This window comes from Caloenas nicobarica, chromosome 2, assembly GCF_036013445.1.
Source record: "Caloenas nicobarica isolate bCalNic1 chromosome 2, bCalNic1.hap1, whole genome shotgun sequence".
NCBI classification, from domain to species: Eukaryota; Metazoa; Chordata; class Aves; order Columbiformes; family Columbidae; genus Caloenas; species Caloenas nicobarica.
In genome coordinates, this window is record NC_088246.1 from 96,748,855 (window position 1) to 96,776,254 (window position 27,400).

A 27,400-nucleotide genomic window follows, 5' to 3' on the forward strand; every position below is an offset into this window, starting at 1 on the left:
TACAGCATGAGGAAGTAGCAAGGAAGCTCCCCACCACAGGTTAGAAAAAGCAGTAATTGCTTTCCTGTGGAAGGAGGGAAGATGTGAGAAGGAGTCATCCCTTCTTGGGTGGTTCTGGAGAGGTGCAGGCACGTACCCCATGCAGGGCCAGGCCCATGGACAGCACATGCCTCAGCCCGGGTTCAGTGCTTTTTGCACATCTCAGGCTGTGCTTGGTAAACTGAGATGGAACTCACTCCAAAGGAGCCTGTAAAGCTTCAGTAGCCAACTCAGAACAACTTCAGCTTCACTGTGATAGTATTTAAAACACACACACACACGCCTGAGGATTTGGAGCACATAAAAACTAAGTTACGATAACGTTAAATATACAAATTGACCCCCCGATACTAGTTACGGCTTTTTGGTATGTCTGCTTAGCTCATGCTTTTGTCTCTAAGACTTCAGGAGTGGAACAAAAAGCATTATACTAATTATATACTATACCATGGAGTATTTACAACAATTCCTGAGAACTGCCTGAGGTAAAAAGAGAGCACAAAAGCTTTAATTCCCGCACTTTGAAATAAATCAATCCCTTTACATTATCTGAACAGGACCTGTATGTTGTCAATATCGTCTGGGTCAAAAAGCCAGTCTCATCCTTTTACATGCTAATATCAAGATATTCTAAGTGCACAGTACAAATGGTGCAGAAAAAAATGTGATTTTTATGCCAAACAAATTACCATTGTTTTTCCCCATATATCAAACAGGTTAATCAATCAGAAATGTAAAATCTACAAAGCACAATAGAAACTGTACAATAAATTTATCACCAGAAAACAAATGCTGTAAAATCCCAATAACTGGTGCTAGAAATTCACAAAGTCTCTCAAAGAAGATGTAGGGAAAAGGTTTGATTTGGACTTTAAGAACTCCCTAGGTTGAAACTATGTCATAATTGCCTGGCCATAATGACTGCAAAGATGCATCCTGGATCAGGAAGAATTTTTACTGTATTTGACCAAAGGCAAAACCAAGTCTTGGTATATAATAGAATTCTTTTCTTTCTTGTTATCATCTCAAAACACTTTATTTTTTAAGAAAAAACACATTTAATAATGAGCTCCAAATTTTATTCTTTTATTTAAAGATGCATGTATTGTAGCTCTCTAGCAATTTAGAAAGTTTATTTCATATATCAATAATTTGGTGCCAGTCATATACTGGCATGGAAGTGCTTAACAATACAGAATTATTCTTGATGTGATTTACATGAGCCTCTGTGTGCTGGCATCTGACTACGTTAGGCACATGATTAATCCTGGCTTTCAATGAGACTTTGGCAGTGAAAGAAGCAGCATGCTTAACTTAGTTCAGCCTACTTCCAAGCAAGAGAATCCACAGTACAGTCTAAAATTCTTTGCATTTATGTTTTTTGTTAATTTCATTTTGCTGAACATTGCTAAAAAGCATGCAAGATCCACTATCTGCCTCCCATCTGGAAAAGCACCTCCCCTTGTATTTATTGCCATACTGTTGATTGCAGCTTAGCACAAAGACACTTCAGTGTGCCTAAACATAATATCTTCTGACAAGACATGCCTGACAGTGTTCAATGACAAGCCTGACAGTGTTCAAGGAGAGACTGGACAAAGCCCTCAGACACACGGTGTGAACTGTGGGGTTGTCACATGCAGGGACAGGAGCTGGACTCGATGATCCTTGTGGATCCCTTCCAGCTCAGGACATTCTATGATTCTCCAGAGGCAATTTAAATTGCCTGGCATGGATGTCTGTGGCACTGTGGCTATATTGCACTGAGGATCTGAACTGGTTTGACTAAAAGTAGTTTGGGAATCTGTACACTATAACTGCATGTTGCAATAGGCCCAAACATTTAGACGTTAACCAATACGACGCCTATTGTTTTGGCTCATTCCTAACATTTACAGCTCTAAGTCCAATATGTGACCCACTTAAGATTGGGATTTACCGACTGTGCCATAGGGAAAACTGAGGATGAAAACACAGTTCAGATCTTATTTCTCCCTGGGCCATAGTGAAGAGCTTATCCAGGAAAGCACCTTCTTCTGTGGCTGTGGGCTCTGTAAAACATGGGAGCAAATACTTGAGGAGTATAGCAGAAGGTGATTTCTTTCTTTCCAAAATCTCTGCTGGAAGAGCCTGGTAGTTACAGCTGACTTTGTTCTCTGGGAGGTGTCTGACTGAACCCCTGTGGGAAGCATTGAACTGGAGTTTTGTATAACCTGGAAGACCCTAACCACCAGTCTTTTCCAGCCGTGTAGCTAAAAAGAAATGCATCACCCTCTGTTCAAACAAAAGTTCAAGAATAAAGGCTGTCTTCAAAACTGATAGGGGTTTTTCAAGGCAAGAGGTTGAGAATATAAATAAAGGCATCCAAGAGTTGTACGAACAAACAGAGGTGGGGCTGATCAACTAACAGAAATCATCACTGATAACTCTATTGCCTCTCCAAAGTTGTATCTACATTGTTGCTTCTCTTTGGGTGGCTGCTCACTAATCCAGGTTCAGAAACATGTTTTTAAGCATATTTTGTTGCACTCTAGAAGCATTTATCAGAGGCACTGCTTTCATTTTATTCCAGATTCAGCAATTCAAGGTGAATCCAGTGGTGAATCAAGATCAGAAGTGATCCCCACAGGATTCTGTTTGGCTCACTGATTTGCAAATTTCAGTTTATTCTGACTATGTTGAGTTTTCAGGCAACTGAACAACTTCACTATCGAAACCAATAATCACCTGAAGGGTTAGAGAGCAAAATGACATATGAATGCCTCTTTAATGGTGGGGGTTAGAAAAAAAACTAGGCAAAACTTTCCTTTGCATCAAATACAGAAGAAGCTGGCTGGCTGCAGTGATGGGTGACAGAAAAACACAGCAAATGCCAACTGCCACCTTGGGTGTCCTGAGAGGTAACAAGATAGACTGCGTGAAGCTTTCCAGCAGATACTCACATTCAGCAGAGAAAGAAGAGAGTAAGAGGTTACTTAAAACTTCTTACAGTTCTCAGAAAGCAAAAAAAAATCCCCTTTTCCTTTATTTTTAAAAGTTCTTTTGAAAAACAGTTGTTCAAGTTTTCAGAATTAAGTCCTATCAGGTACATGAAAGGACTTTGTCCGCCATTCAGGCAGGGGGAGCAGCTGTGTAAGAGTCCTATACAGTTCTGCTCCATGGCCTCTGGCCTCTCATCTCTGCAGAATGGGGTGGCACCAAAGGGCGAGGAGAAGGAAGAGACTTGCTCACTCTCTTGTTGCCTGTGCAGGCTTACGAGTCCCTGTCAGTGGCTGCAATAATTCTGTCAGGTGCAGAAGGCAGCCTCGTGGTGCAAATGCCCATTAAAAATTAGACAAAGGCCCCTGACACTTCCCAAGTATCTCAACTGAAAGTCATCACTGCTGTTTAAAAGGATGTTTGTTCAGGAATTTTAAGGATTTGGAAATTCCCCCACAAGTGGCCCTGTTTGGAGATCTCTAAACATCACAAAAACGTGGAAGCAACACAACAAAATGCGTTGAACAAAAAGTACTGGTCAACAGGGTGATATTCAGGCCCAATTACCACATTAATCATGGGCAGATGGATAGAGCCCTTGAGTGTGGAGTCAATGGGTGTGTGCTAGACTATAAGGTGAGCACGTGCATTAAGTATTGAGCTCTTCTACACATGGTCTGGTCCATGGGTGATTTCTCAGCACTATGAAGAGTTTCTACAGACTAAATCAGCACTCGTCACTGTAATCTTTCTTTCTATGCTGGCAGAAACATGCAATGATGCCAGAGACAACTTCAAGCAGAAGACCAGCTTTTTGCCAAAGGGCTCTTGAGCTGCTCCATACCCACCACCAAACCCCAGAATTTTGTCTCCAGCTCCAGTGCTTCTTGGGATTCTAGCCATAGCTCTCAGCCCTACCTTTCTGTCTCCATTTTCCACTGTTTCCTTCTCTTCCCCTCAGCATGCACAAACTCAGTGTGCAATTGAAGATCCAAACCATGTCACTACACGCATACCTGCATAGGCACGTGCAGTTATCCTGGTGATCTCTATCACAGTTCTCCAGCACAGTACATGGGTGTGCCCTAATTAAGGACATTAGCAGTAGAACTTAAGAGATCTAACCTTTTATCTGCAAGTCATATATATCAGCCACTGAATCACCTCAAAAATTAAAAGCTACAGCATCAAGAATAAAGAAACCTGCTTTGGTTAAGTATACTGCATCACGGAGTACTCAAGTGTGGGTGCTGCTTTGTGGCTGTCAAATCATTCAAGCAGCAGAGGCAAGAGCCACTAAACCTCACCAGGGACAGCGTTATGCCATCTGGACTTCCAAAGCTTTTGAAAATGCATTTAGAAATGAGAAACAAACAACAGCTAATGCACTGGATATTTCACACTGGTAGACTAAGATGCAGATATCCAATTTACAGATAACACAACAGCTTCTTTTCCCTTAGTCACAAATTCCAGGGTGATCAGATTCTGAATAGCACTCCCAGATACAAAAGAAAAATAGGGCAGATGATGAATATTTTATCTCTGAATGCTTGCTATACATAATCATATTATTTTATTATCTCATGCTGTGCAGAAAAAACATGGGAAATGAGGCTAGATTTGTGAATGATAATAATAATTTGTCAAGCTGTTTGATGCAAAGATGAAAATACAATAAACATAATTTTTAAAGTTGAATTAGAAAGACTGGCTACTGCCATGGAATGGGGAAATGTGAAAGTGATTTAAAAGTATTAAAGGAACGTAAAAGAGTCTGTGATAGAATAATTTATATAGCAAGAACAACAAAATAAAATACAGGAAACACTAGAAAAAGCTGTATCCATTAAGGCAAGAGGTAACCATTTTGAAAGTCCTGGGAAGGAAAGATGAATAAACACCCTCATTACACACCTCCACTCAAGTTTCACCTTGACTTAGAAAAAGCTGTTTTCTTAGTACACTGCACTTTCATTATGTGTGGAAAGGCAATAACTTCTGCTAATGGTATTCAGATATGCATATTCTAATCCACTTTTCCAATGGTATTTGTTAGCATTCATGTTTCTTTATGAATTACCCAATGTTAATCCAGCACTGTAAACAAGCTTTAAAAAAAAAGTTAAGAAACCAACCCTTTGAAATCACAGAGACATGCCTAAAGAGAGAATGCAGATAGAGCTTGGTAGAGGTGTGCATAATCAATCACATAAATGCAGAGGCTGGAAAGGACTCCTGGGCATCTCCAGTCCAGTCTGCCGCCCAAACCATATCCAGCTGGAGCAGGTTGCTCAGGGCCTTCTCCAGTTGGGTTTGGATACCTCCAGGGATGAAGGGTCCTTACTGAAATTTGACAGGGATAAGACCTGGCTAGAGTTGCTGTTTATATGAGAAATAATGACCCAGGTGTTTCAGCCACTAGCAAAGAAATAGAAATGTGGCCCACAGATAAGGTAACCATATCAGCTTTGGCCACCATGGTCTGGTATTTAATTTGAAGTGTAGTAGTTCTGTCCCTAACTGCTGCATCTCTGTATTTTATTATCAGGAATACACTTCAAAAACATAACAAAGCAAAACTCCATAACATCTGAAAGAAAAAAAAACATTTGGATGATATAGCTTGGAGAACACTGATTGAGAATTTCAATGCTGATGGTTTTATATTTTCAAGATGGTGGATATCTTCATTCCTGACCTATTTTCAAAAACTTCAGGCTTCTCAAGGTAGGACTTTAAGTCTCCACAGTTCACTAGGGACTACAGACAGCATCAATAGGGCTCTAAACATGAACTTTTAAATATTAGATTTTCAAATAATAACCAAAGGATTAGATGAGGACAAATGTAAATATTTACCTATGTACAATGACTCACACTGTCTGTGTGACACTTTGGTGTCTATTGGGAACGAGTATCAGATGCCTGGGTATCCAGCAGTCAGATTTAATTATTTGAGCGAGGTTCCCTCATATCAAGACACTCTGTACCCAGCCTGACTGAAAAATCAAATTGGACAAATTCCTTTGTTTATAACTCTGTAGTAGAAAAGGTTAAAACAGGCCCTTCTTCTGATCCAGTAAAAAAAGCCCTTGAAAGCAGTGGGATCCTCAAATGCCTGAAAGGATTATAATTAGTCAACCTCTGAGAACTCCTGAAAAACATACCAGAGATAGAGTTCCCCTCAACATTTCAACTTACCTTCCCCCTCTTAATTAAAAAAGTATAAAAGCAGAACTGAGATCTAAAATGCATTCCAGATATTTTTATCCACTATGCTATCTCGGGAGTCATGTGTCAATCACCTCTAGAAAAGCCACTCAGGAATTAGAGTCTGCCCAGGTCAAAGTAAAGCAGGTTTTCTCCTTGGCTTGCAGGTGATGCAGAAGCACCCTAGAATCCCATGATTTTATGCCCCTTCATCCTGACTTTCAGTGAGTGCTGCACTTCAAAGCCCTTTTGGTTAGAAAAACCAGAAATGGAGGTCAGAACACCAATGTTTTTCAACCGTTTTTATTTCTAAATTAAAAGATTAACTGGGTGTTCACTGTACCAATTTCCATTTCAGAAATAATGCATGGCCTCATCAGGCAAGAGAGCCAGGCTAATGCAGCCAGCCTCTGCATTTAACAGTCCAGAACCAAAACCCCACAGCAGCACTCAGAGCACACATCTGGAAGAGGTGCACACAAACCCATAAAGAATCGTTCTGCATTACTACATGTACAGTGAAAGGTCAGGTATTTACATCATGAGAGATGCAGGACCTCGTTCTGCTGAATACACATCCATAGGCAAAAGCAAGGCATGAATGGCTTTTTTTAATCTTTTCACCTCTAGCTTCTCCCAAGGACTATAATATAATATTAAATGCCATCTCAGGCATTCCCTTTGTGCAGAGGTATTGGATGTAGAGACAGGAAGGAAGACCCTTTATTGCTTTTATGTAAGGTGCTGCTGGCATGAGGGAGCGAGGCAGAGAGACCAAGCATCGCCAAGCTTGGTGTTTCAATGTGTTAAAGGACTGGGAAAACTTATCCATTGCCCTGCATTTTCTTATGTGTATGTTTGACCTCCTTTAGGTGTCCTCTATTTTCTGCAGGAGACCATCATAGCTTCTCCAGAACCTCGGTCAGGGAATAGCAGTGCTACAAATATTTGACCTAGGTAATTTATCTATTTATCTGTTATTCTGATGATGCTTCTCTTGAGAGTAAAGCATGCCACCCACCTTTCCAGTGAAATACATGGACCTTACTTTCCAGTTTCACTGAGGGTCAGTATACTATGTGATCAACCTTGGCCTGGATGCTCCAGGTGCAGAGCTTCAAAAACAAATCAGGGTTCCACTGGGGTATCTTAAATATAAATTTAAAAATGCATGGACTGACCTTTATGTCACTGAATGAAGCCTTACATTTTTACCAGTTGTGACAAACTAGATCAGGTAAGGATTGGAAAAAAGCATACTAGGAAGAAAACAGAGTTAGATGTGAAATACCTATCCAACTGCATAAAGAAGCACACGCATCACAGCCCAGTGCATGCACCAACCCTAAAGCATTTCTCTGATGCAAACAGTATCAGCAAAACCCCCTCTTTTGTTAAAACAAAGCCTTACCTTTCTGCTATAGATTTCCTTGGGTAATAAAAATCCTCTCCTGCAAGGTAGGCAGCTGCAGTTCCACCTCCAAAATAGGTTTTCTTCAAGAGGGGGGCAATCCGGTTGTTTACCAATAATGCTCCTAAACCAGTTGGGAATCCAAAGATTTTATAGAATGAGATGGGGATAAAGTCAGCCTGGTGAACTCCCAAGTCTAATGGAGAACTGCTCACATATGAAGCTGCATCTAGTAGAATAAACCACTTCCCTGGTATTTTGATGGGGCAGAGTTTTCCAGATTTTATGTCCTGTATCCATGAAAGGGGATATTTGGTACCAGAAAAATTGCTCTGAGCTGGATAAGAGAAAAGATGAGGTGTCGTGCAGTTTTGTTCTTCAGCTGGTAACCTGTTTTTTTCTGATAACAAGATTTCCTTTGGTTTTATTGGAACAGATAAGACATTCATTGAGGCTGTTATCCCCCTCATACCCACCACAGATGTGTGGCTGTCAGTTAGGTAACAAAATCGACTGCTGGGTTGCTTTGTGCCTTCAGGTATCCAAGGGAATGCTTCTGCTACCAGTTTAAGTGCAGCTGTGCATCCAGATGTGAAAATGATGGTGTAATCATCAGCAGAAGTGTGAAAGTGTTGCAATATTCTGAAATACAGCAGAAAAAAAAGATCCAGTTATTTCCTGATTTTTATATTTTATTGCTGTGTGGTATATTTTGTTTTTCCTCAGCATAAGTTTTTCTATTCTGACACCTGATATGAATACAAGCAGACAGTTTTTGCCAAATAGCACAATAAACTTCAACAAGTGTAAACTGAATCATTTTGCCCACAAGAGACTCTTTCCAATGCTGCAGTGAACACGGCTATGTTTTTACGGATAGAAGTCAATTCTGCCTGGCTCTGAATAGAGTGGCCAGTCTAGTACCTCAGTGGGATCAGAATCAAGCCTGCATATAATTAAAATTACACTGTCTGTGAGAGAGCCCATTTTATTTGTGAACTGTTATGGTTTTTGGTTTACAAAATATTTGGAGTAGACAATATCTTTCCGTTAAAAAAAAATAAACTACTTAAATACTGGACATCCCACCTGAGGGTCATAGGACTCAACAGGGAAACTTTAGCATACAGCTTTGCTCCTTGCTTATATTATTAACAACAGAAAGAGAAGACAGCAAGAAGGAACACATGCTTCCTATGTGCTTTATGCACATACTGCAAAGGCAGCCTAAACCAGAAGCAACCTAATGTCTTCCAGTGAGCCAGACTACGAAAACGTAAGCAAGCCTGTTTCTTGAGACACGTCTACACTACACACTCAGGATGCCTGGACAGCACCTTCTGAGCTCCGAACTACCTTTTGTGACTACCATCTAATGCACCTTTTGGTACTCACGCTAGCTTGTGCACCTATTACAGCTTTGCAGTGTGCAAGGCGGCTCTTTTCAAAGGCTGAGGAACAGCTTCAGTTTAGCTACCTTTCTCACCTTTTTCACCCAACAAACTTTCTCTGAATTAACTTTTATAAAACTCCTACTAATATTAACAGGAAATGTAACAACCATCCAAGAGACGCCAGCTTCAGTGCATGGAGCAAAGCAAACAAAATGGAAGCAGGGCATAAATGTTGTTGCTCTGCAGTGCTGTCTGGTTTTCAAGAAAGGTAAAATGTAACAGGGTGTCTCAGTGCATCTCTCCTGCTGCAGAGCATTTCTGTAAGCAACACAGCACATCAGTGCTCTCCAAGGAGCTGGCACGCTGTTATGTGTAATTCCGAGTTAGAGACCAGCATTTGGAGAGCCTATGAACTCTGGTTCCCAATATGTATTATTAAAAGTCTGCATGTTTTATATAACAGCAGATTCCCTTACTAGAACAGGCAGAAACCAAAGACACAGTTCCATTTAAAGTTGTATAAATGGTTACACAACAAATTCAAGCTAAAGTTTCCTGAACCAGAGGACAGCAGAGAGAAAAGCTTCAAAGTTTTATGTGTCCAGTCTGAAACACAAATGCTACAGGCAAAGGGTGGTGCAGATGGATGTGTGGAGTGCAGCAATCAAAGATTAAACACTGTAAAAGAAGCAATTACAACTACTTTGATGATTAGGAATAAAAAAACCCTGCAAAGCCCCACTGAAATTATACTATTAATACTTTTCTCAGTTGAAGGAAAGTCTTATTGTACTGGGAAGCACAGGATGCAACTGATGGATTCATAGGCCCAAATGAGACTTGAGTTTCTTCAGAACTTAATTTTTTGAAATCTGATGTGATTGGTAGGTACTTTACGTCTTCTTTCCATGGAGAAAGAATTTCAGCTTTTATGAAGGACATCAGCAGATCATGGACTTAAGCTTAAAATATTTTGAGAAACTTTTTGAAAGAATTCATAAGGATCCTTCTGAACTACATCTTGCCACGGTATGGCTGCTGTAAGCGTTCACAGTTCCAAATATCATGGTCAAAACCAAACTTCTCCATTGTATTTTAGAAACCATGTTAGGGATGAAGACAGGAGTAATTGCGGAAGTTTTTGTACAGAGTACTGAAATCACAGCCTGCCTCATTCGTCACTCTGACCTGCCCTCTCTGGTCACCAAATCACATCCACCCCCCTTTCCCTGGCAGTGACCTGTACAGCCTTTGCCACCATCACCTGCATTACAGCTTGAAGCACGCGTGTGTGTGTGTGTGTTTTATAGGACACCTGGCTGAAGGAACCTGAAACCCTCAACCAAGGCAGTAGCCCCTGGTACAGTTAACTCAGTTAACTTAGCTGCAGGGCTGCCACTCAGAGCCATGCCATGAATTTCAGTCCTGACATCCTTCTGCCTTTATTCTCCTTTCCTTGCATTCACCTAGATACAGAAAAGGTGGAAAGCAGAGCAAGCAAGAATTCTAACTTCTTCTTCAGCGACAGAGCAGGAGAGCATTAGACTCCTGTTTCTACGGGAAAGGAACTGCAGAAAGGAGATTATTAATAGTAAGGAGGCTGGGTCTTTGTGGCTATGGACATAATTTTGTATGTATTATCTGATGTGGCTTATTTTTGCATGCACTACATTCATATTGGCTAGGTCTTGGAATCATTACACTGATATAAACACAAACTACAAAAAGGTTGCACAATTGCAACAAAAATCAACAACAATTAAGTATCAAACTTAGGTATCCAGAGTAACCTGATTTCCACTTGAAGCGTTTTCTGTTACTGATGCATTTCTGATATCTCATAACACCAGAGAAATAAGCATTAACAAGTTGTTATAGGCAGATAGGCACGAACATCATTACACAGTGTGATTTTTATTTTGTTTTTATCCCTGTGAGCACTAGGACAAGTTATATATTCACATGTATGTGCACACACAGAATACCTTTCGAGTTAAAAAGCTGGGTGACAGGAGCAAATTCTTAATATGTAACATCTTTTCGTAAGAGTCAGCTGACAAGAGCAGCAACAAAAAGCATGCTGAAGACTCTTATCAAGCTGCTTCTCTTCTACTTTTTACACTTTCTCTGCTTTCCTCCCCAGTCAGCCTCTTTGTGCCACACAGGCTGAGTGGGAAGTGAGACACAGCCAGGAAAAATGCCAAATTTTGCTCAAGAATAATAACCTGCAGTTCTCCATAGGAATTGTATTTGCTTATCACAGCACTTGGTTTGACAAAAGACACTGTAAAATGACAATAGCTGGGATGTAGGAATGGTGGATTTAATAATGGGATGCTGTTGTCTAACCGTGAATACCAGAGCCAGTGACTACTTTCATTAAACATTTTCAAAACTTTGCAAAACAATGAATGCTTTTTTTTTGGGTGTTTAGGCTCACAAATAGCGACAGCTCTATGTTTAATTCATAAAGGAGAGAGACAAAGCTCATGCATACCAGTAGTATTTTAACTATGTTCGGTTCCGAAATAAAATCCACGACATAACACTGATGCATTTATCTGTTCAGTTCAGTGCCAGAAATTGAATTTCACATGAGAAAAATCCAGCTTTCGGGTAAAATTTTCAAAAGTGCTCAAAGGAATTTGAACCGTTTTTTTAAAGGTATTTAAGTTCTTAAAGCTAGAGAAGCAACCAAGTTACATTTCTCATTGACTTCAATAGAAAATAGATGATTTTGTGAATCTCAATAGGTACCTATTTATATTTTGAGTCTCTATATGCCTCATAAAACTGGTATGATTCCGGTACTTGCAAAAGAAGTAGAATTTTCAAAGTTGGACCTACATTTTCCCTGTAGTATTTCTAATATTAGGAAAGAAAAATCAATAAATAAAGCACTATCAACTGAGTTAAGGGAATTTCATTCTCCAGAATGACTTCTGATGTGCAGAGCAGAAGAGCTACAAGCACTTCAGAATAAGGTTTGTAAAATGAATACCACAAACTCCTGAACTAGAGCAGCCCTGCTATGATAAAATCAGAGTTCTCAGAGACAGAAAACTGCAATACGTCCAAATGACTTCCGCCACCTACAGTACTACATCCTCTAATTTGACATGAATATTGGGAAGCACTGGCTATTACACACAGAATTCCTAATGCTCTCAGTCTTCATGTAAGACATACTCCATTACAGTGAAATGCAGTTCACCTTTATTACACTCCTGGAAGATTTATAGCTATATATAAAGTGGTTGTTGGCAGCAGGACTGAAGACTTGTAGTAGAAAACTGATAGCATGACCTACTATAGCTCACAGCTGCAAACAGCAGTGGTATTTTATAGTATTACAAATTTTCACTTCCCAAAGGACTCTTTGGAAGAAATGACTAAGAGGATAATTGTTTCATTAAACATACTGACACAGCTGTCCCATTATGGGAAGATGGCAGAAAGGCTGACTTGACCCAATACCTTGCTTTCAGGCTGGCACAGTGGAGGAGGAAACCACACACTCTATCTCTGCAGTACATCCAAGACCCACCATGACCGTTCAGCTCTTCTTCCTCTCCCTCACCTCCCCAAGAGAACGCAGGTCACAACACACGGAGGTCAATAACTCATGGCCAAGAAGTCAGTCTGGGGAGAAGCCAGTGAGAATGCCCTCACTCGACCACACTTCCCTGTGCACACTGGTATTCTGAGACCTCTCTGTTAGCCAGTGTTTAATCCTTTTAAAAAGTTGCCATAGGAGTTTGTCTCTTCATGACTGCAGCTGAGCCAAAATGCCTTACTACTCTAACACTGGTAGGGAAACTCAATTGATTTTCAATCAAGCTTGGTCTCTCATTTTATGTATTTAATACGCACATATTTAATAATGGACTTTAAATTTAAAGGTATCTATAATCAAGTCATATAGTTTGAAAGAGTAGTCATATTATCTAATGTATCTAATCTGACAGCCTGAATTAATAGTTTAATTCAGAACTAGACACTCCACATTGCCACTGGCAGCTCTGCAGAAGATAAAGACTACTGATTTGTTCAGCTACCTTAGGTACACAGTGTCATCCCAAGTTAGATGAAAGGGAAGCCCTCCAAAGCTGTCACCTGGCTGCTGTTACTTCATGCATGAAACTCCACATTCCTCCTCACCACCAGCTCTTCATTTGTGGCCCTCAGGAGCGGATCAATAGCAGCACTCCCACGAAAGTACAGATGTCCATACCACACCATTTCCATTACAGCCTCCCCAAATTCAGTTGATTTACATTGCTTTTCTCCCATGCTTCTAGGCTTTAAATACTTCTAAAATATGCTTTATATCAGTTTCTCCACTCTCTTCAATTTACTATTTTGCAAACACCTGTAAAGCTGAACAGCAACTTCTATTGCTAGGTTTGGGCTCTTTCAGACTCTAATTCCAATCAGTGCAAACATTTCAGTTTCTAGTTGGCAAGATCAAAATATGGCCAAGGAGTTTGTGATTTTCATTTGTATTCACAGTTTTATTTAGATTGTATATGAGCTTTCATAAATACTGTCAGTACAAAGATTTTATAGCCAGTAGTTTATCTAGCTAAAAAAGACTCCTTTTAAAAGTTTAAGTATTTCCATTGTAAAAAGAGATTCAGATTTGAAGAGAGAAGCATAGTTATCTATTCAGCAGTACAAGTTTAGGTAGCACTTTATAAAGGCTTCTTTTCAGCTGCACATTGACATATAAAAATTATTTCTTACTATAATTTTTTTTCCTTTGCCATGCTACCCAGGAACACATATCCAGTTTGGACTTGTATTGAGAGATGCTTAGCTTGAGCCTCAGAAATCTTACTGCGCTGTTTTCTGCTCTATAGAAACTCTGAAAAGAGGTAACATCCTGTTGATCAAGGAATAGGTTTTGTACAAATGGCAATTAGAGGTAATTTTATATCTTTTTTTTGAGTCTAACAAAATATTTTCTTTTTATTTGGGGTGTTGGGTTTTTTATGTTAGAGGACAGCACTTTTCATAACTCCCATTTTATTTTTTTCTGCACACAAGTGCAAGTGGGAAGTCTAGCTAGTGACTGCATCTACATTTCTGGGTAAGAGCAATTTGACCTTCCTCATTTATTAATTAAGACCCACCTCCAGCTATCAAAGCACTCAGTTGAAAAACTCCCATCAACTTTAATGAGGGATCCTAAGGTCTTGTAAACTGCTGCAGTTATTACAGACACCAGAAACAGCATCCTGCTTTTAGGCTTAACTTAATGTGCAGCAGTGGTTCTGTACATGTTTTTCTCTCTGTATATATGAGGAAAAAAGGAACAGAAGATGCGAGTATCCTCATTTAAGACAACACAGAAGGATACTGTAAAGAAGTACACACTGCTTAATATAAAACTCAAATTTTCCTTAACTTCTCTCACTGATGGAAGTGACAGCTTAGCTTAAACAGTTACATTCCATAAAGGGAATGCTCTGGTTTAACAAACTAAAAAGACAAGTCTTCTGGGTAGGAAATGTCTTATATCTTATTTTGTAAAGACAAGGTCTATTCAGTTCAGTATGTCACAGCACTGAGTTATATTCCCATTGTCAATTCCCAATCCAAACAAAAGCAAACTGAAATCTATGAATATTTTTAAGATTCAAATGTATTTAAGTGGGAAAAAATCTATTAAGTCTGTCTTGCTCCAGCAAAACATTAATTTAATTTAAAAAGCCCTTGTAAACATTTGCATTTTTTCTCTTAAAGACAGACATGTTTTCAACAGAAATCTATGTCATATCATCTGTGACCTGTGCAGCTGACGCAGCAGACGTCTATCAAATTGAAGGATTTGTCTATGGATTAATACCCGCATAAGAAAGAACACTGGGATAAATAATCCTTTATAGTTCTCTCTCAAAGTTTGCTCAGTCCCCTTTTCCATTTCTGTTTCCTCTCTCATACTGACAATGCACAAATTTAAACCTTTCTGAGCACGCGCTTACTGTGAAATAAGCACACACTGCTCTCTTTATCCTCACTGTTTACATCTGTATGAACTTGTTTTCTGATCATTTTACTTGAAAGGCACTCATTCTGAACCCAGCTTCTTCCCATTTCTGCTTGCACCTGAGTAATAAGGATCTCACCCATTTACACTACTGCTGCTTATGGCAACACTGAAATTAGCTCCCTGAATGCATGAAATAAATTATTAGGTGGAATGCACCTCATATGCTCCACTTGGCATAGGTAGGTGATGCAAAAATCCCTCCCTTTCTATTTGTAAGCATTATTTTCTTTAGGCATTCAAGCTCAGCCATCTGAATTGAAGCATTATAATCCATTACATTTATTCTCCTGGGCACTGCCTGATTCACTGGAGACATACCATGGCAATACCCATTTTCTTACAAAGGGTCATAGCTGGTCTTCACCAAAGAAATCCCCTCTCCATTTCTGCAAAGCTGCCAGCACAGCAGAATGCCTGAAGTTTCTCTCACACAACATCTTGAGAAGAGCAGGAGCTCTTTGATGGCTACAAAATGTCTCCTGCAGGAAAAGATACTTTGCTGAACAAAGCCTATAAGAAGTGCACACCCGGACCAAAAGGTGTTGATCCTCACTATGAAGTGTACATCCCGAAGACATTCAATGTCACACCAGGCATACAGAGCAAACTAAAATTTGTTATGGCACTGCATATGACCAGAAGAGTAAAACAGTGGGAAGGAATCATGAAAACCATAAAATCCGACACTGCAGGCTACCTATTCATACAGTTTGTTCTTGCACACAAATGTTACTGCTCTCACTGACAGAAGCCTATGACTCCTACAACTTTGTAGATGTGGCAGAAACCCCTGGGTAACTGTTTCCTTTGAAGTTAAATAGTTCTTTTTTTCTGTATAGAAAGGGAAGATCAATTGCTACATGATTTTAAAACCACTTTGTGGATTTTTTTTCTAAGACTAGCCAGATCCATTTACTCTGGTGCTTGAACAAATGACAAAGATTTGTAAAAACACTCACGAACCCCAGTATTTTCATTAGTTAGAACACAAATGACTCTGCAAATTTATACTATGGGTTCTTCAAATGAAAATTCACCACATGCTATTCAAGTCAACCAGGAAGGAAATGGAAAAAATAACCTGTATTTTAGGCAACCATTTAAGGAGGACTAGCCATAAACAGAAAACCGCTCATGAACAAACCATTCCAAACTGCGTTTGCAAAAACTAATTGCCAAATAGAAAACTAGAAATTAATCTGAACAGTTCTTAAATAATTAATGTATTAAAATTCAAAATATTTTTGCAGTAAATCTTAGGAGTCACCACCAGGAAGTGAAATTAAAACCAAACATAGGAAGATTTTGTACAGGGACTCGTTTATCACCTCAGTTGCTCTCTAGGACAACTTCAGCATGAGATGTTTTCATCACAGTGTGTTCTTCATAAGATGCATGAAACGACTAAGACCACTGTACTTTCCAAAGTCCTCTTTCCTAGCACAGACCATAAGTTTTCTATGTAGGCATCCCCTGAGCAGAAATGAAGAATGCATCAAGATCGACTGCGATGGTGAACACTCAAGACACCACAGTACCAGCCAGAGCTATCACTTCTACCAGTTATATGTGTAATATCCTATTCGCAGGCTACACAAATTAAAGAGTGGGTATGTGGAAATTCATGTCACTTTAAGACATCTACGCTGTGAACGCCAGAGCACATCACCCTTTAGAGGCGCTCAAAAGCAACAGGCTCTACAGCAGGCAGCTCATCTGACCTAAGCTAGAAGTCTACTTCAGGCTGAGATGTCTTACTCTGGACATGTCCAATTCCTTTCATTGCCTGCTGAAGGCATCTAAATGCCTTGTGCATCATACGCAGCTACTCTTATACAGCTTAACCTCAGCTTCAGTATCTTTGGAGCACAAACATCCCTCTTTCCAATCTTAGTAAGTCCTGATTTTTAACCTTTCCACATGTTCTGAGCTCCTGCCGGAGAGATTCGTCTCTCAGTGTTAAAGTGCCTAATTAATTCTGCTAATGCCAGCAAGCATCACTGGCATGAGGCCTGCCTGCCTACCCTAGGGATATTTGCTGGTAACTGGTCAGAACTTACTTCACTTTGATTTATGATTTTTGGAAAGCGGGGCATGACAGCTGGCTATTTTCCAGCAGTATAACATGTATAAACTTGTAAAGGTTGTTTCAGAAAGAAAAGATAAAAATAAAAACAAAGAAAAGCCACTTAGGTGTTCTGACGGTTCCACACTCTTGAGTTTTCACAGTGCTTAACCTTTTAAGTAACCTCAGATAAGAAATTAAATATCCTTTAAGGTGTTAAAAAACTTCAGAAGCTAGACTTTTTGCTTGCCTTATTTTCTTTTTTTTTCAAATAACATACCATTGCTTCCAATCTTTTTTTTTTAAGATTATTCTTTGTTTAACTTTAATGGAATTTCTTTCGAGATCAGCTTTGGCCTTTAAACTCTGTGCTTCTGTGATCTCTCCAGCTGTAGTGGTTTTGCAACCAGTTAAAAAACTACAGCAAATTCTTTTCTGAAACAGTATGTCATGTACTCCAGACACTGTGCCTTTACTCAATCTCTTTTCCCTTTTGGTGCCAGAGAGTGGATGTATGACAACCAGTAGCTGTCTACAACCAATTTACAAAATGGATATGCCATCAAAGCCAAATAAGTTTGACTTATTTGCACATTGCTTGATATTTTTGATTGTAAAGTGCAAGTAACTAAGCATAGCTTCAAAAGCATAACCCAGGATTTCCCATACTATCCAGAAACAGGCTTATTCTGTGGTGCAAGGGTCAAGCACAGACATATGTTCATTACTTATTGAGTCTTCCATTATTTATTTAATCTTGGCATTTTTACTTTGGGGTGGTACTGCCTGGGACTAAGGTAGGTTTGAGAGGCAGTAGGAGAGCAGTCGGATAGATGGGCCCGTGCAGCTCCCATGTTCTGGGGGCTTCTCTGCACTGGCTCCAAGCAAGTCCATTCCCGAGCTGTGCTGGGGATCAAAGCACAACAGTTGTGACAAGGTGTGCCAGTCCCAGACACTCCCACATGGCTGGCAATCTTCTTCCACTGTCTTCTTTCTGAAGCTTAAGGACTCACATGTCTGACACATCGAGAGTCAATCACTGTTATTTGTGGTTATTTGTGGTTTTCAGACAACGGATACACCAGAGTCTATGGCAGAGTGTAGCTGACTGCCTCCTTGGTAGGATGCACCAGTTGGCAGACAACTTGCAATGCTGAGATCCATCTGATGGTTCCTACTCCAATTCCTGCTCTTAAATGAAGTCTTGATCCTAATCTTAAAACACATCAATCACAAATGAAGACAGCTGTATCAGTGATCACATATGTATTGCTGACTCTATAATATTAATCTGTTCCTCTGGAAAAATTGCACAACACGAGGTGAAAGAAGATGGACAAAGACAAAATGTTTTCATGTCAAAAGGAGTTGGCTACATGAAATGGACCCATAGCAGTGATGAAGTTCTCTGATATCACATGTCCAGAAGCTCAGAAACTGACCATTTCCAGCATAAGCTTTCAGATCCACCTCATCAGTGTATTTCTGCAGTATGACTGATGGCCTGACTACAAAAAAAATATTACATCCATAGCCAGAGCCTTCCTGCTCAATGGAAAACAAAACAAAACACAAAAAAGCTGAAAACAAACAAACTAACCCCAAACAGCACCAAAAAAATCCCAAACAGAAAACAACAATCCAAACCACAAAACAAACAAACAAAGAACAAGGAAGAAGAGATACCTTCTTGCAAATCATAAAGGCCTGTACAGTGAGTTCACACTTTTAGGAAACACTTAGGTCCAGAACTTGACAGGTACTCAGGTGTTTAAGCAGGAATTAGGTGATTTGGTGAATCTAGGCCTCAGTTACTAAGTGACAGAGGCTATGGCAAACATATATAAATAGGCCTTATTTCATCAGGGGTTGCTTTACGAGTACTATGCTTTTGTCTGGAATTGGCTTTAAATGAAGATGTTAATCTGACACTTTAGTCTGCTTTCAAAATACAGTGGGCTTATGTAAATATATTAATGCATTTCAACAGCATTTTACTTTATATGGCACAAGTATCCCGGGTAAATTAGACAAAGCCTCAACAACAGCTTGTACTTCCCCTTGCTCTGGTGAAAAACCACAGGAGTGAAGCCTGGGAGACTGCTGGCCACCGGTTATTTGCCATTTGTTCTTTGTGTGGTTTGATGGCCCATCTCGGCAGCACAGCTCTGATGTTGCTTTCTAGAAAGAACACTGAAGCATTTTACACAAAACTGCAAAAACCTTCTGTCAATATGAGGGGCAGTGGCAATAATATGAAGTGCAGAGCCAGTAATCCTTGGCACATGAGTCTTGAAACCTGCAGGACGCTCATACTTTGGTAAAACAGTGGACCATCCAGTCACTTGTGAGCTAGAAATAACATGATACCACAAATGTTAGTAAAACCATCCTGGTCACCATAATTACAGAAATTCTCAAGAGTTAAAGGCTTTTCTGCTTGTTTGTTGAGTCGACCAAAGGAGTCGTGGTGTCAGCGTGCACTCGCCACATGTTGTTAGCGCTGAGCCACGTTCATGTGGCACTGCCTGTCAAGTCGCTCTTCATTCACTCCAAATCCTGACAACTGTGCTTTCAGTGCTCCTGGCAACTGAGGGAGAAACTGTTCTACACATGATGGATGCAATCAGGCATAAATGACTGTTGAGGGGTACTCTTGGCTTGCCCTAAAACAGAACCTGGTTGCAATGTATGACAAACACATTAGGGACCAAAAGCGTTTTAAGGAGCTCACAAGTGGCATTTTTAGAATCAAAAAGTAAAAGTATCTTAGAGGGAACTTAAAACAACTTAAACCCCATAGCATCACAAAACCTCCATATAAATGCCATTGCTTTACTAATTGAACAGAAAATATTAATCAAACTCAGGAACTGCATATGTGAGAGGGAGCTGAGACAAATATTTTGTAACTTGCTGCAATCCTTCCTATATTGTCTTAGGATCACTCTCTTCACAAAAAAATGGACATGAAATCTATAAACCGAAAGTAAGTAATGCTGTTTAAAGTGTCCCATTAGTCAATTCTGATATAAATTTAAACTGCTATTGATTAAAAAGTTCACCCCAGAGGATGTATGTTAAGTAACCTTTCCTTTTTGCAATTTGTGCTGCCTGGCAGCATTAAACCTCATGAAATCAAAAGTAACTAAAAAGTACACTAACAACCTTCATTTCCTATAATCCTTCTAGACTGCATTCTCATCTTGTAGTTCAAGTAACTTTCTAGTGGTTTTGAGTTAGAACAAAAAGAATGTAAGAACTTACTTCTATCTTAGCCATTGTCTGGGAGCCAAGGTCTTTCTGAGCTCTGCCCACAGGTGTGAGGCAGCTGGGAAGGGGGGCATGGATGGGGCAGAGCTTGACCGACATCCAGACTGATCAGTAAGAATATTCCATACCATTAAGGAGAGTTGGGTTTTCCCGGCTAGGGAGAGATGGGAGACAGAGACCTGTTCGAGTTCTGCGTCATTGCAGGTGAGTTCCATTTGAGAGTTCTTTTAGTTCAGCCTTTTACCATCCTGCCGTTTTGCAGAGGCTTCTGGGCCTTTCTGCTTTTTCCTTGCTGTCTCTGGCATTGGCTGTTTGGGACCAGGGTGCTGCTTTGTGGGACTGTCTGCTCAGCACAGATGGAGTTCACGAGGAATTGCACTGAGTACATTATTCTATTCTATTCTATTCTATTCTATTCTATTCTATTCTATTCTATTCTATTCTATTCTATTCTATTCTATTCTATTCTGTTCTGTTCTGTTCTATTCCGTTCCATTCCGTTCCATTCCGTTCCATTCTATCCTATCCTATCCTATCCCATCCTATCCCATCCTATCCCATCCTATCCCATCCTATCCCATCCTATCCTATCCTATCCTATCCTATCCTATCCTATCCCATCCTATTCTATTCTATTCTATTCTATTCTATTCTATTCTATTCTATTCTATTCTATTCTATTCTATTCTATTCTATTCTATTCTACTCTATTCTACTCTATTCTATTCTATTCTACTCTATTCTATTCTATTCTACCCTATCCTACTCTATTTTCCATTTTATATATATAGAATCACAGAATTGCATAATAGTTTGGGTTGGAAGGGACCTTCAAAGGTCATCTAGTCCAACCCCCCTGCAATGAGCAGGGACATCTTCAACTAGATCAGGTTGCTCAGAGCCCCGTCCAGCCTGGCCTTGAATGTTTCCAGGGATGGGGCATCTGCCACCTCTCTGGGCAACCTGTGCCTGTGTTTCACCGCCCTCATTGTAAAAAATTTCTTCTTCATGTCTAACCTGAATCTCCCCTCTTTTTAATTTAAAACGGCTACCCCTTGTCCTATCACAAAAGGCCATACTAAAAAGTCTGTCCCCATAGTTCTTATAGGCCCCTTTTAAGTACTGAAAGGCTGCAATCAGATCTCCCCAGAGCCTTCTCTTCTCCAGGCTTAATAACCCCAACTGTCTCAGCCTGTCCTCATAGCAGAGCTGTTCCAGCCCTCTGATCATTTTTGTGGCTTCCTCTGGACCCTCTCCAACAGGTCCATGTCTTTCCTGTGCTGAGGGCTCCAGAGCTGGACGCAGAACTCCAGGTGGGGTCTCACCAGAGCGGAGTAGAGGGGCAGAATCACCTCCCTTGACCTGCTGGCCCTGCTCCTTTTGATGCAGCCCAAGACACAATTGGCCTTCTGGGCTGCAAGTGCATATTGCTGGCTCATGTCTGATCTTTGGTCCACCAGTAACCCCAAGTCCTTCTCTGCAGGGCTGCTCTTAATCTCTTCATCCCCCAGCCTGTATTGATACTGGAGGTTGTAGTAGTATATAACATTGTTCTTTTATTAAACTGGGTTTATCTCAGTTCACAAGTTTCTCCCTTCCCTTTCGATTCTCTCCCCTACTGAGTGCGACAGGGCAGGGGGGCATGGGGAGTGAGTGAGCAGCTGTCGTGGCCATGATTACTTGCTCGAGTTAAACTGCGACAGTTCCGTATATTCTGGAAAACATTCTGAGCAGCAAATTCATCATTGCTGTGGACCACTGCAACCTCACGAAAGCCATTTACAACAGGTAATGAGTAATACTTATGAACCTGTTTCTGATTTCCAAAGTATGCCACTGTGGATAGCAAAGACATAAAAAGAATCAGGTCAAGAAAAGATTCTCAAAATGAACAGAGTACTACTCACATGCGCAGGATATTGCCATACACAGGGTGACATACTCTGCTCAGCTGAAACAAAATGCTGAGCATCTTGTGGGAAGAGACTCACAGATCACATCTTCAAAACAGTGATAAAGTTGACTTTTAAGTTCAAGATTTTTCACAGAATAAAAACAGGAAAAAACCCAACCAACCAACCAAACAAAAAAACCACAACAGGATGGAAAAACCTCATTGTGTTTGATTTCTTTGAAGGGTTATTTTAAAAGGAATGATCAACAGTTAAGAACATTTGCAAAATTCCTCTTTCTGATTCCAGGTATCAAGGACCCTAAAAAAGCTAAAGCAAGTAACACGTTGCAGCTGACAACTGCAATCTGCATTGTAGCCTTTCAGCACTCAAGTTGACACCTCCATGTGTCGAGCTAGAAAAGCAGGAAAACTCCTTCTTGATTACATGTAGATACATAGAAGCTGCCAAATTCAGACTTGGCTAACTTCACAATATTGTCCATGCTCATGCACCAACAAAAATTTTGTTCCTTATTACAAGATTTCTTAAATTTTGTTATTGTTGAGCGGAGGGGTTAATTATTCTTCTTGTTATTACTGGTAAATTCGCATTCATTGCAGCAAAACTAATAGCTGTGACAACACTGATGCAATTCCATGGGCGTATGCATGCGTAGGGGCACGTGTGTTGTTACATACTCACAGTTGCATAAAAGGAAGTCTTCTACCCTTGATTAACTTTCAAGGAAAAATATCACCTAGAATTTATTGCTGCTGGGATTCAAAAGTCTTGAAAGTGTATTCAAGCTAAAATGAAAGACTGGGTACTTTCATGCATTACATTGTACAGTAATGAAACTCTTTTGGGAAAAACGTAATTAAGTGAATAAATCTTACACTAGACATGGAGTTAACCTATAACCCTCTTGCATTAGTGAATCTATGCATTCTACAAATTCATCAAAATTGGAAAGCTTTATTAATGGCTGAAAAAGATACATTCCACAGTATATTGCAACAGCCTCTGTGTTTCCCTGCAGCATCACATTAGAATAGGCTAGCTGTTGTGAAAGTGATCTCTTCTCAAATACAAACCAGACAGGATTTGAGCAATAAGATCTGATCAGAGATTTAGAGATGCACCAAAGCTGTCCTCCACAGCCCTGGACTCAAATTACAGCAGGGTCAAGTCAGATTTCATACCCCCAAAGCAGGAGAACAGAATTCCAAGACATTTACTTTACAAAAGTTTTTCAGGCAAAGTCTACTGCCTTTTCTGCTCTGCGTACTTTTTAACTCTACCTACCATGATTTCAGCACTGTTTCTGAAGATCTGTCACACCTCTGATACTTTGATATTACCTTTGGTAACATCTAATATCACGAGGAGCAGAATGAAAAGTGCAAAATGTATTTGATGAATATTTATTCAGAGTTCTAAAGACATTCATGATGTGTACGTCTGTGTCCTTTGCACATTGCTTTCTGCAAACATCTCAGCAGATGTACAGTAAGTATGAATAATTACAAAATGTTCTAGGAAAGTAAATACTGAACTCGTAATTGTACACTAGAAATCTGATTCTAAGTGCTATATTCTAAAAGCCGCAGGCAGAAGCTAAGCACACACTCTGTGTCTCATCAAAGGGTTCAAATTTTGAATTGCAAGATCTCAAAATGAATTGTTGGCAAGCATTCCATCCGACAAGGGTGTCAGCAGAAATTATTTGGTGAATAAAAAGGCACACTGGAAAACAGTCTAATTTTATGGGCACTTTCCAGAATAAGAGATATGGAATTCCTAACACAGAATAAATAATGACATTACTTGCCCAGCTCACTGTCACCAGCTCACTAGGAATTTGTCCAAAAATGGACACCAAAAGGAAACTTTTCTACAGAAGTCATATTTAAAAGACAATTAAATTCCAGAGGGATGTGCGAACATCTATCACATTGCAGTACATATTTTTAGCTATTGCAATTTCAGATTTCATTAAGCATTTCTTCAATGTGACAGGCCACAAGGAGAAAAGTGCTCTGGTGCATCATTTCATACTTTTTTATCATCTGTCTAGGCCATATGGCTGCCACTCCAGACTGTGTGCCCCTAAAACAAAGGCAGGCGCATGAATTGTCAAGAGATGCTATCAAAGTAAGTTACCTATGAGTATTAGCAGAAGGAGACAGAAACAGTAAGTGGTCCACTATAAAAAGCAGAAGGGCTCTTTCTAAACGTCCTTTGCTTGTGAATCAAAAACAATTAAATGTGATGGGTACAAGATAGTTTATACTGTCGCTGCTTATTCACATTATAGATTTATTGGGCTCTTTTTCATTATGCATGATTCTTAAACAAGTTTTTGAAAAGGTCAAGAATTGCATGTACATTTTCAAAGTAACAATTTAATTCTTATATTATCCTGCCTTTTGAAACTCTGATATTCCTTTGCGTAACAATATTTTCATAGCAATATAAAAATAAAGCTATTGTGACAGCCTGTTGCACAAAACACCCAAGAAAGCAAATACCTTTACTTAGCCCAAACTATTAGGCAAAACCTTAGTCTGTTGAGATTGGGCAGCTGTCGATCAGGCTTTCACTCAAGATATGTAGACATTGTCCACTAAGCCAGTGCTCATCACAGTATGTTTGATATTGAATGTATTGCTTCATGGTTGTGCGGCTCAGAGTAGCCTTGGCCACCTCTGGGTGCCCAACTCTTGCAACTCATTAGAGAGTTGCTACCAGGCTGACCAGCAAAGGGTGAGAACCAGGAATCAGCACTCAGCTATTCACTCGCTTGTCTCACAATATTGTTTAGACTACTGCCTCTAAAGAAAGATTGCTGAGACTCCAGTACATTCTGATTTGGTTCCTACAGTTGGAGGCAGGAACCTAAGAGCCCCTACACTGTGCCCCAAAGTTTTTCTGTTCTAAAATAATCTAGCAGTATTTCTGTTCATCTTTTCATTCCCACTAGCCAAAACTAAAACAAAACATCTCTCTCTCAGCAGACACCAGAAGCAGTGGGATTTACTTAGCGGGCACCCACGTTCCAGGGTGTTGCACTTCCTAGGGAGCTCCTGAGGCTAAAGGGGTGTTTCTACACACTAGTACGAGCTGGGCAATTCCTGTATGCTATTGAGACCTCTCCTCTAAACCATTTACTCCCACTGAAACAACTACCATCATTTTTAGTATATTCACTGTACATTTCGGTTAGAGGTCCACTTACATCAAAGTGTCACATTCCTTGCAGTAATCCAGACACAAGGGCTTAACAAAAGAATATGAAAGATATAAAGCTCTATTTATACTTATTGCTAAGGTACTGCTTCAAATTTATGTAGGGATGCTCCATCACTGATATCCCACCTTTGTACCACTTCAAATAGCTCTCTGAATACCTCCCCGAAAGCAGAACACCCACAATGCTCGGTTATAAAGCAGGTTCTGCTGCAGCATGTCAGTATTTCATCTGACAGATGTTGGACAGGTTCTCCAATTCTCTGCATACAGCTACCGATTGATTTGTTTCTTTTCTTGAAACAGGCAGGTTACTGCTTTTTCTGCTGTTGTCTTCCCCTCCTCCCGCCCATTTGGCAGCTACTACAGAAAACTCCCGCAGCAACAGCTATCACTTCAAATCCTGTCTATTTTTCACTGGAAGCAGCAGATGTACCCATAACACTTCACTGAAGTTAGTAAGGAAGTGTTGACATGACATATCTGTACTACAAGATCACTGCAGATTTATTGGGTGCTTAAGCCTCAGTTCAGGAGAGTATTTAAGCATGTCTTTAACTCATGATGCTCACCCATTGTTTTCTATTTGTCTACAATTACATACATACCTAAGAATCTTCTTGAACCGAGACATTACACAGCTTCTGACATTCATTCTTATTCTTCCTCAACCCCCACAAATAAGTCAAATGTCTTAAATGTCATAAAAATGTTGTAAGTTATTCAATATTTCTTTATTCAATGTTGAGCCATACTGATTATTTTTGTTTAACCACAGGTCAAGCAGCAAAATGAAAGTAGACTGTCACTGCTCTGATTGCCAGCAGGTTGGCAGTAAACAGGGAGACACTGAGCAGAATTGTTGTGATTCTTGGCATAGTCCTTTTTCTTTCTTTCTTTCTTTGCATGAACATCCTGTTGTGGAGGTCTCTAAAAAACACAGGGAGAATGATTCTAGATAAGAAAAGCTACTTTGCTTATAATATTCCTTCAATTTGTAGAGCATATGTCTTCCAAGATTTCTGTGCTTATGCATTCCTTTAAATGTAACTTTCAAGGTTAATTTTATCAAAATAATGCCACTTACCAACTTCTAATACTGATATTTCTATATTTATAATATATTACTAATAATATAAATAATTTAATTAATATCACTTTTATATTATTGCCCTTTTTAGTGCAAGTTTCTTGAAAACTGTTTGCATTGCCTTCAGGCTTCATCTAACATACATCTACAAGATTAACAGATAAGGACTTAGCTTAAAAAAACCACTCCAAAAAGCATCTCACAAAATTTCAGTCCCACTTATCACAAACTAGTAGTACAGATGTACAGTTGGTCATTGTTGTTTAATTAGTTTAGTTCTTTCAACATACAAGAAGCTCTGCTCACCTGCAGGATCCCACTGTGATAGACACAGTCTGGACACAGTACAAACTAAATTCCCCAAAGAGCTTTGAGATGGCTCTGAAGTCCCTCTGATTCCTAAGAAATGTTGAGTATGCTGCAGAATCAACGAGGTTTACAGCAGAGTCTTGAACAACACTTTACAACTAGGCAGATTGCACAAAGCAAAATCAAACAGAAATCTCGTTTTGCTTAGATATATGTGTGCGTGCATGCACACAGACAAAAGATACTTTAAGCAAGGGAGAAACACATATAAATAAAAATAAAATTTCTCCAGAATATTTGAAAAGCTTTAGAAGATCTGAAAAGCTATTCAAAGGAACAGAGCTTATAGGTGCTCCCTAGAGAAAGTTAATTTACCAATGATTTAAGAGCAAGAAAAAACTTACACTTTTGTGGTATCTACTTTATTC

The 27,400-nt window shown here is 39.7% G+C and overlaps 1 protein-coding gene across 2 annotated transcripts in view; it reads right to left on the reverse strand.

Annotated features, from left to right (window-relative positions):
• Positions 1-27,400, reverse strand: part of MOCOS (molybdenum cofactor sulfurase) — a 228,967-nt gene that overhangs the window by 132,693 nt on the left and 68,874 nt on the right. For both annotated transcript variants that reach the window (XM_065629343.1, XM_065629342.1), the window contains exon 4: positions 7,643-8,284. In XM_065629343.1, coding sequence (XP_065485415.1) covers positions 7,643-8,284 — 642 coding nt within the window. The remainder of the gene's footprint in view (positions 1-7,642; positions 8,285-27,400) is intronic.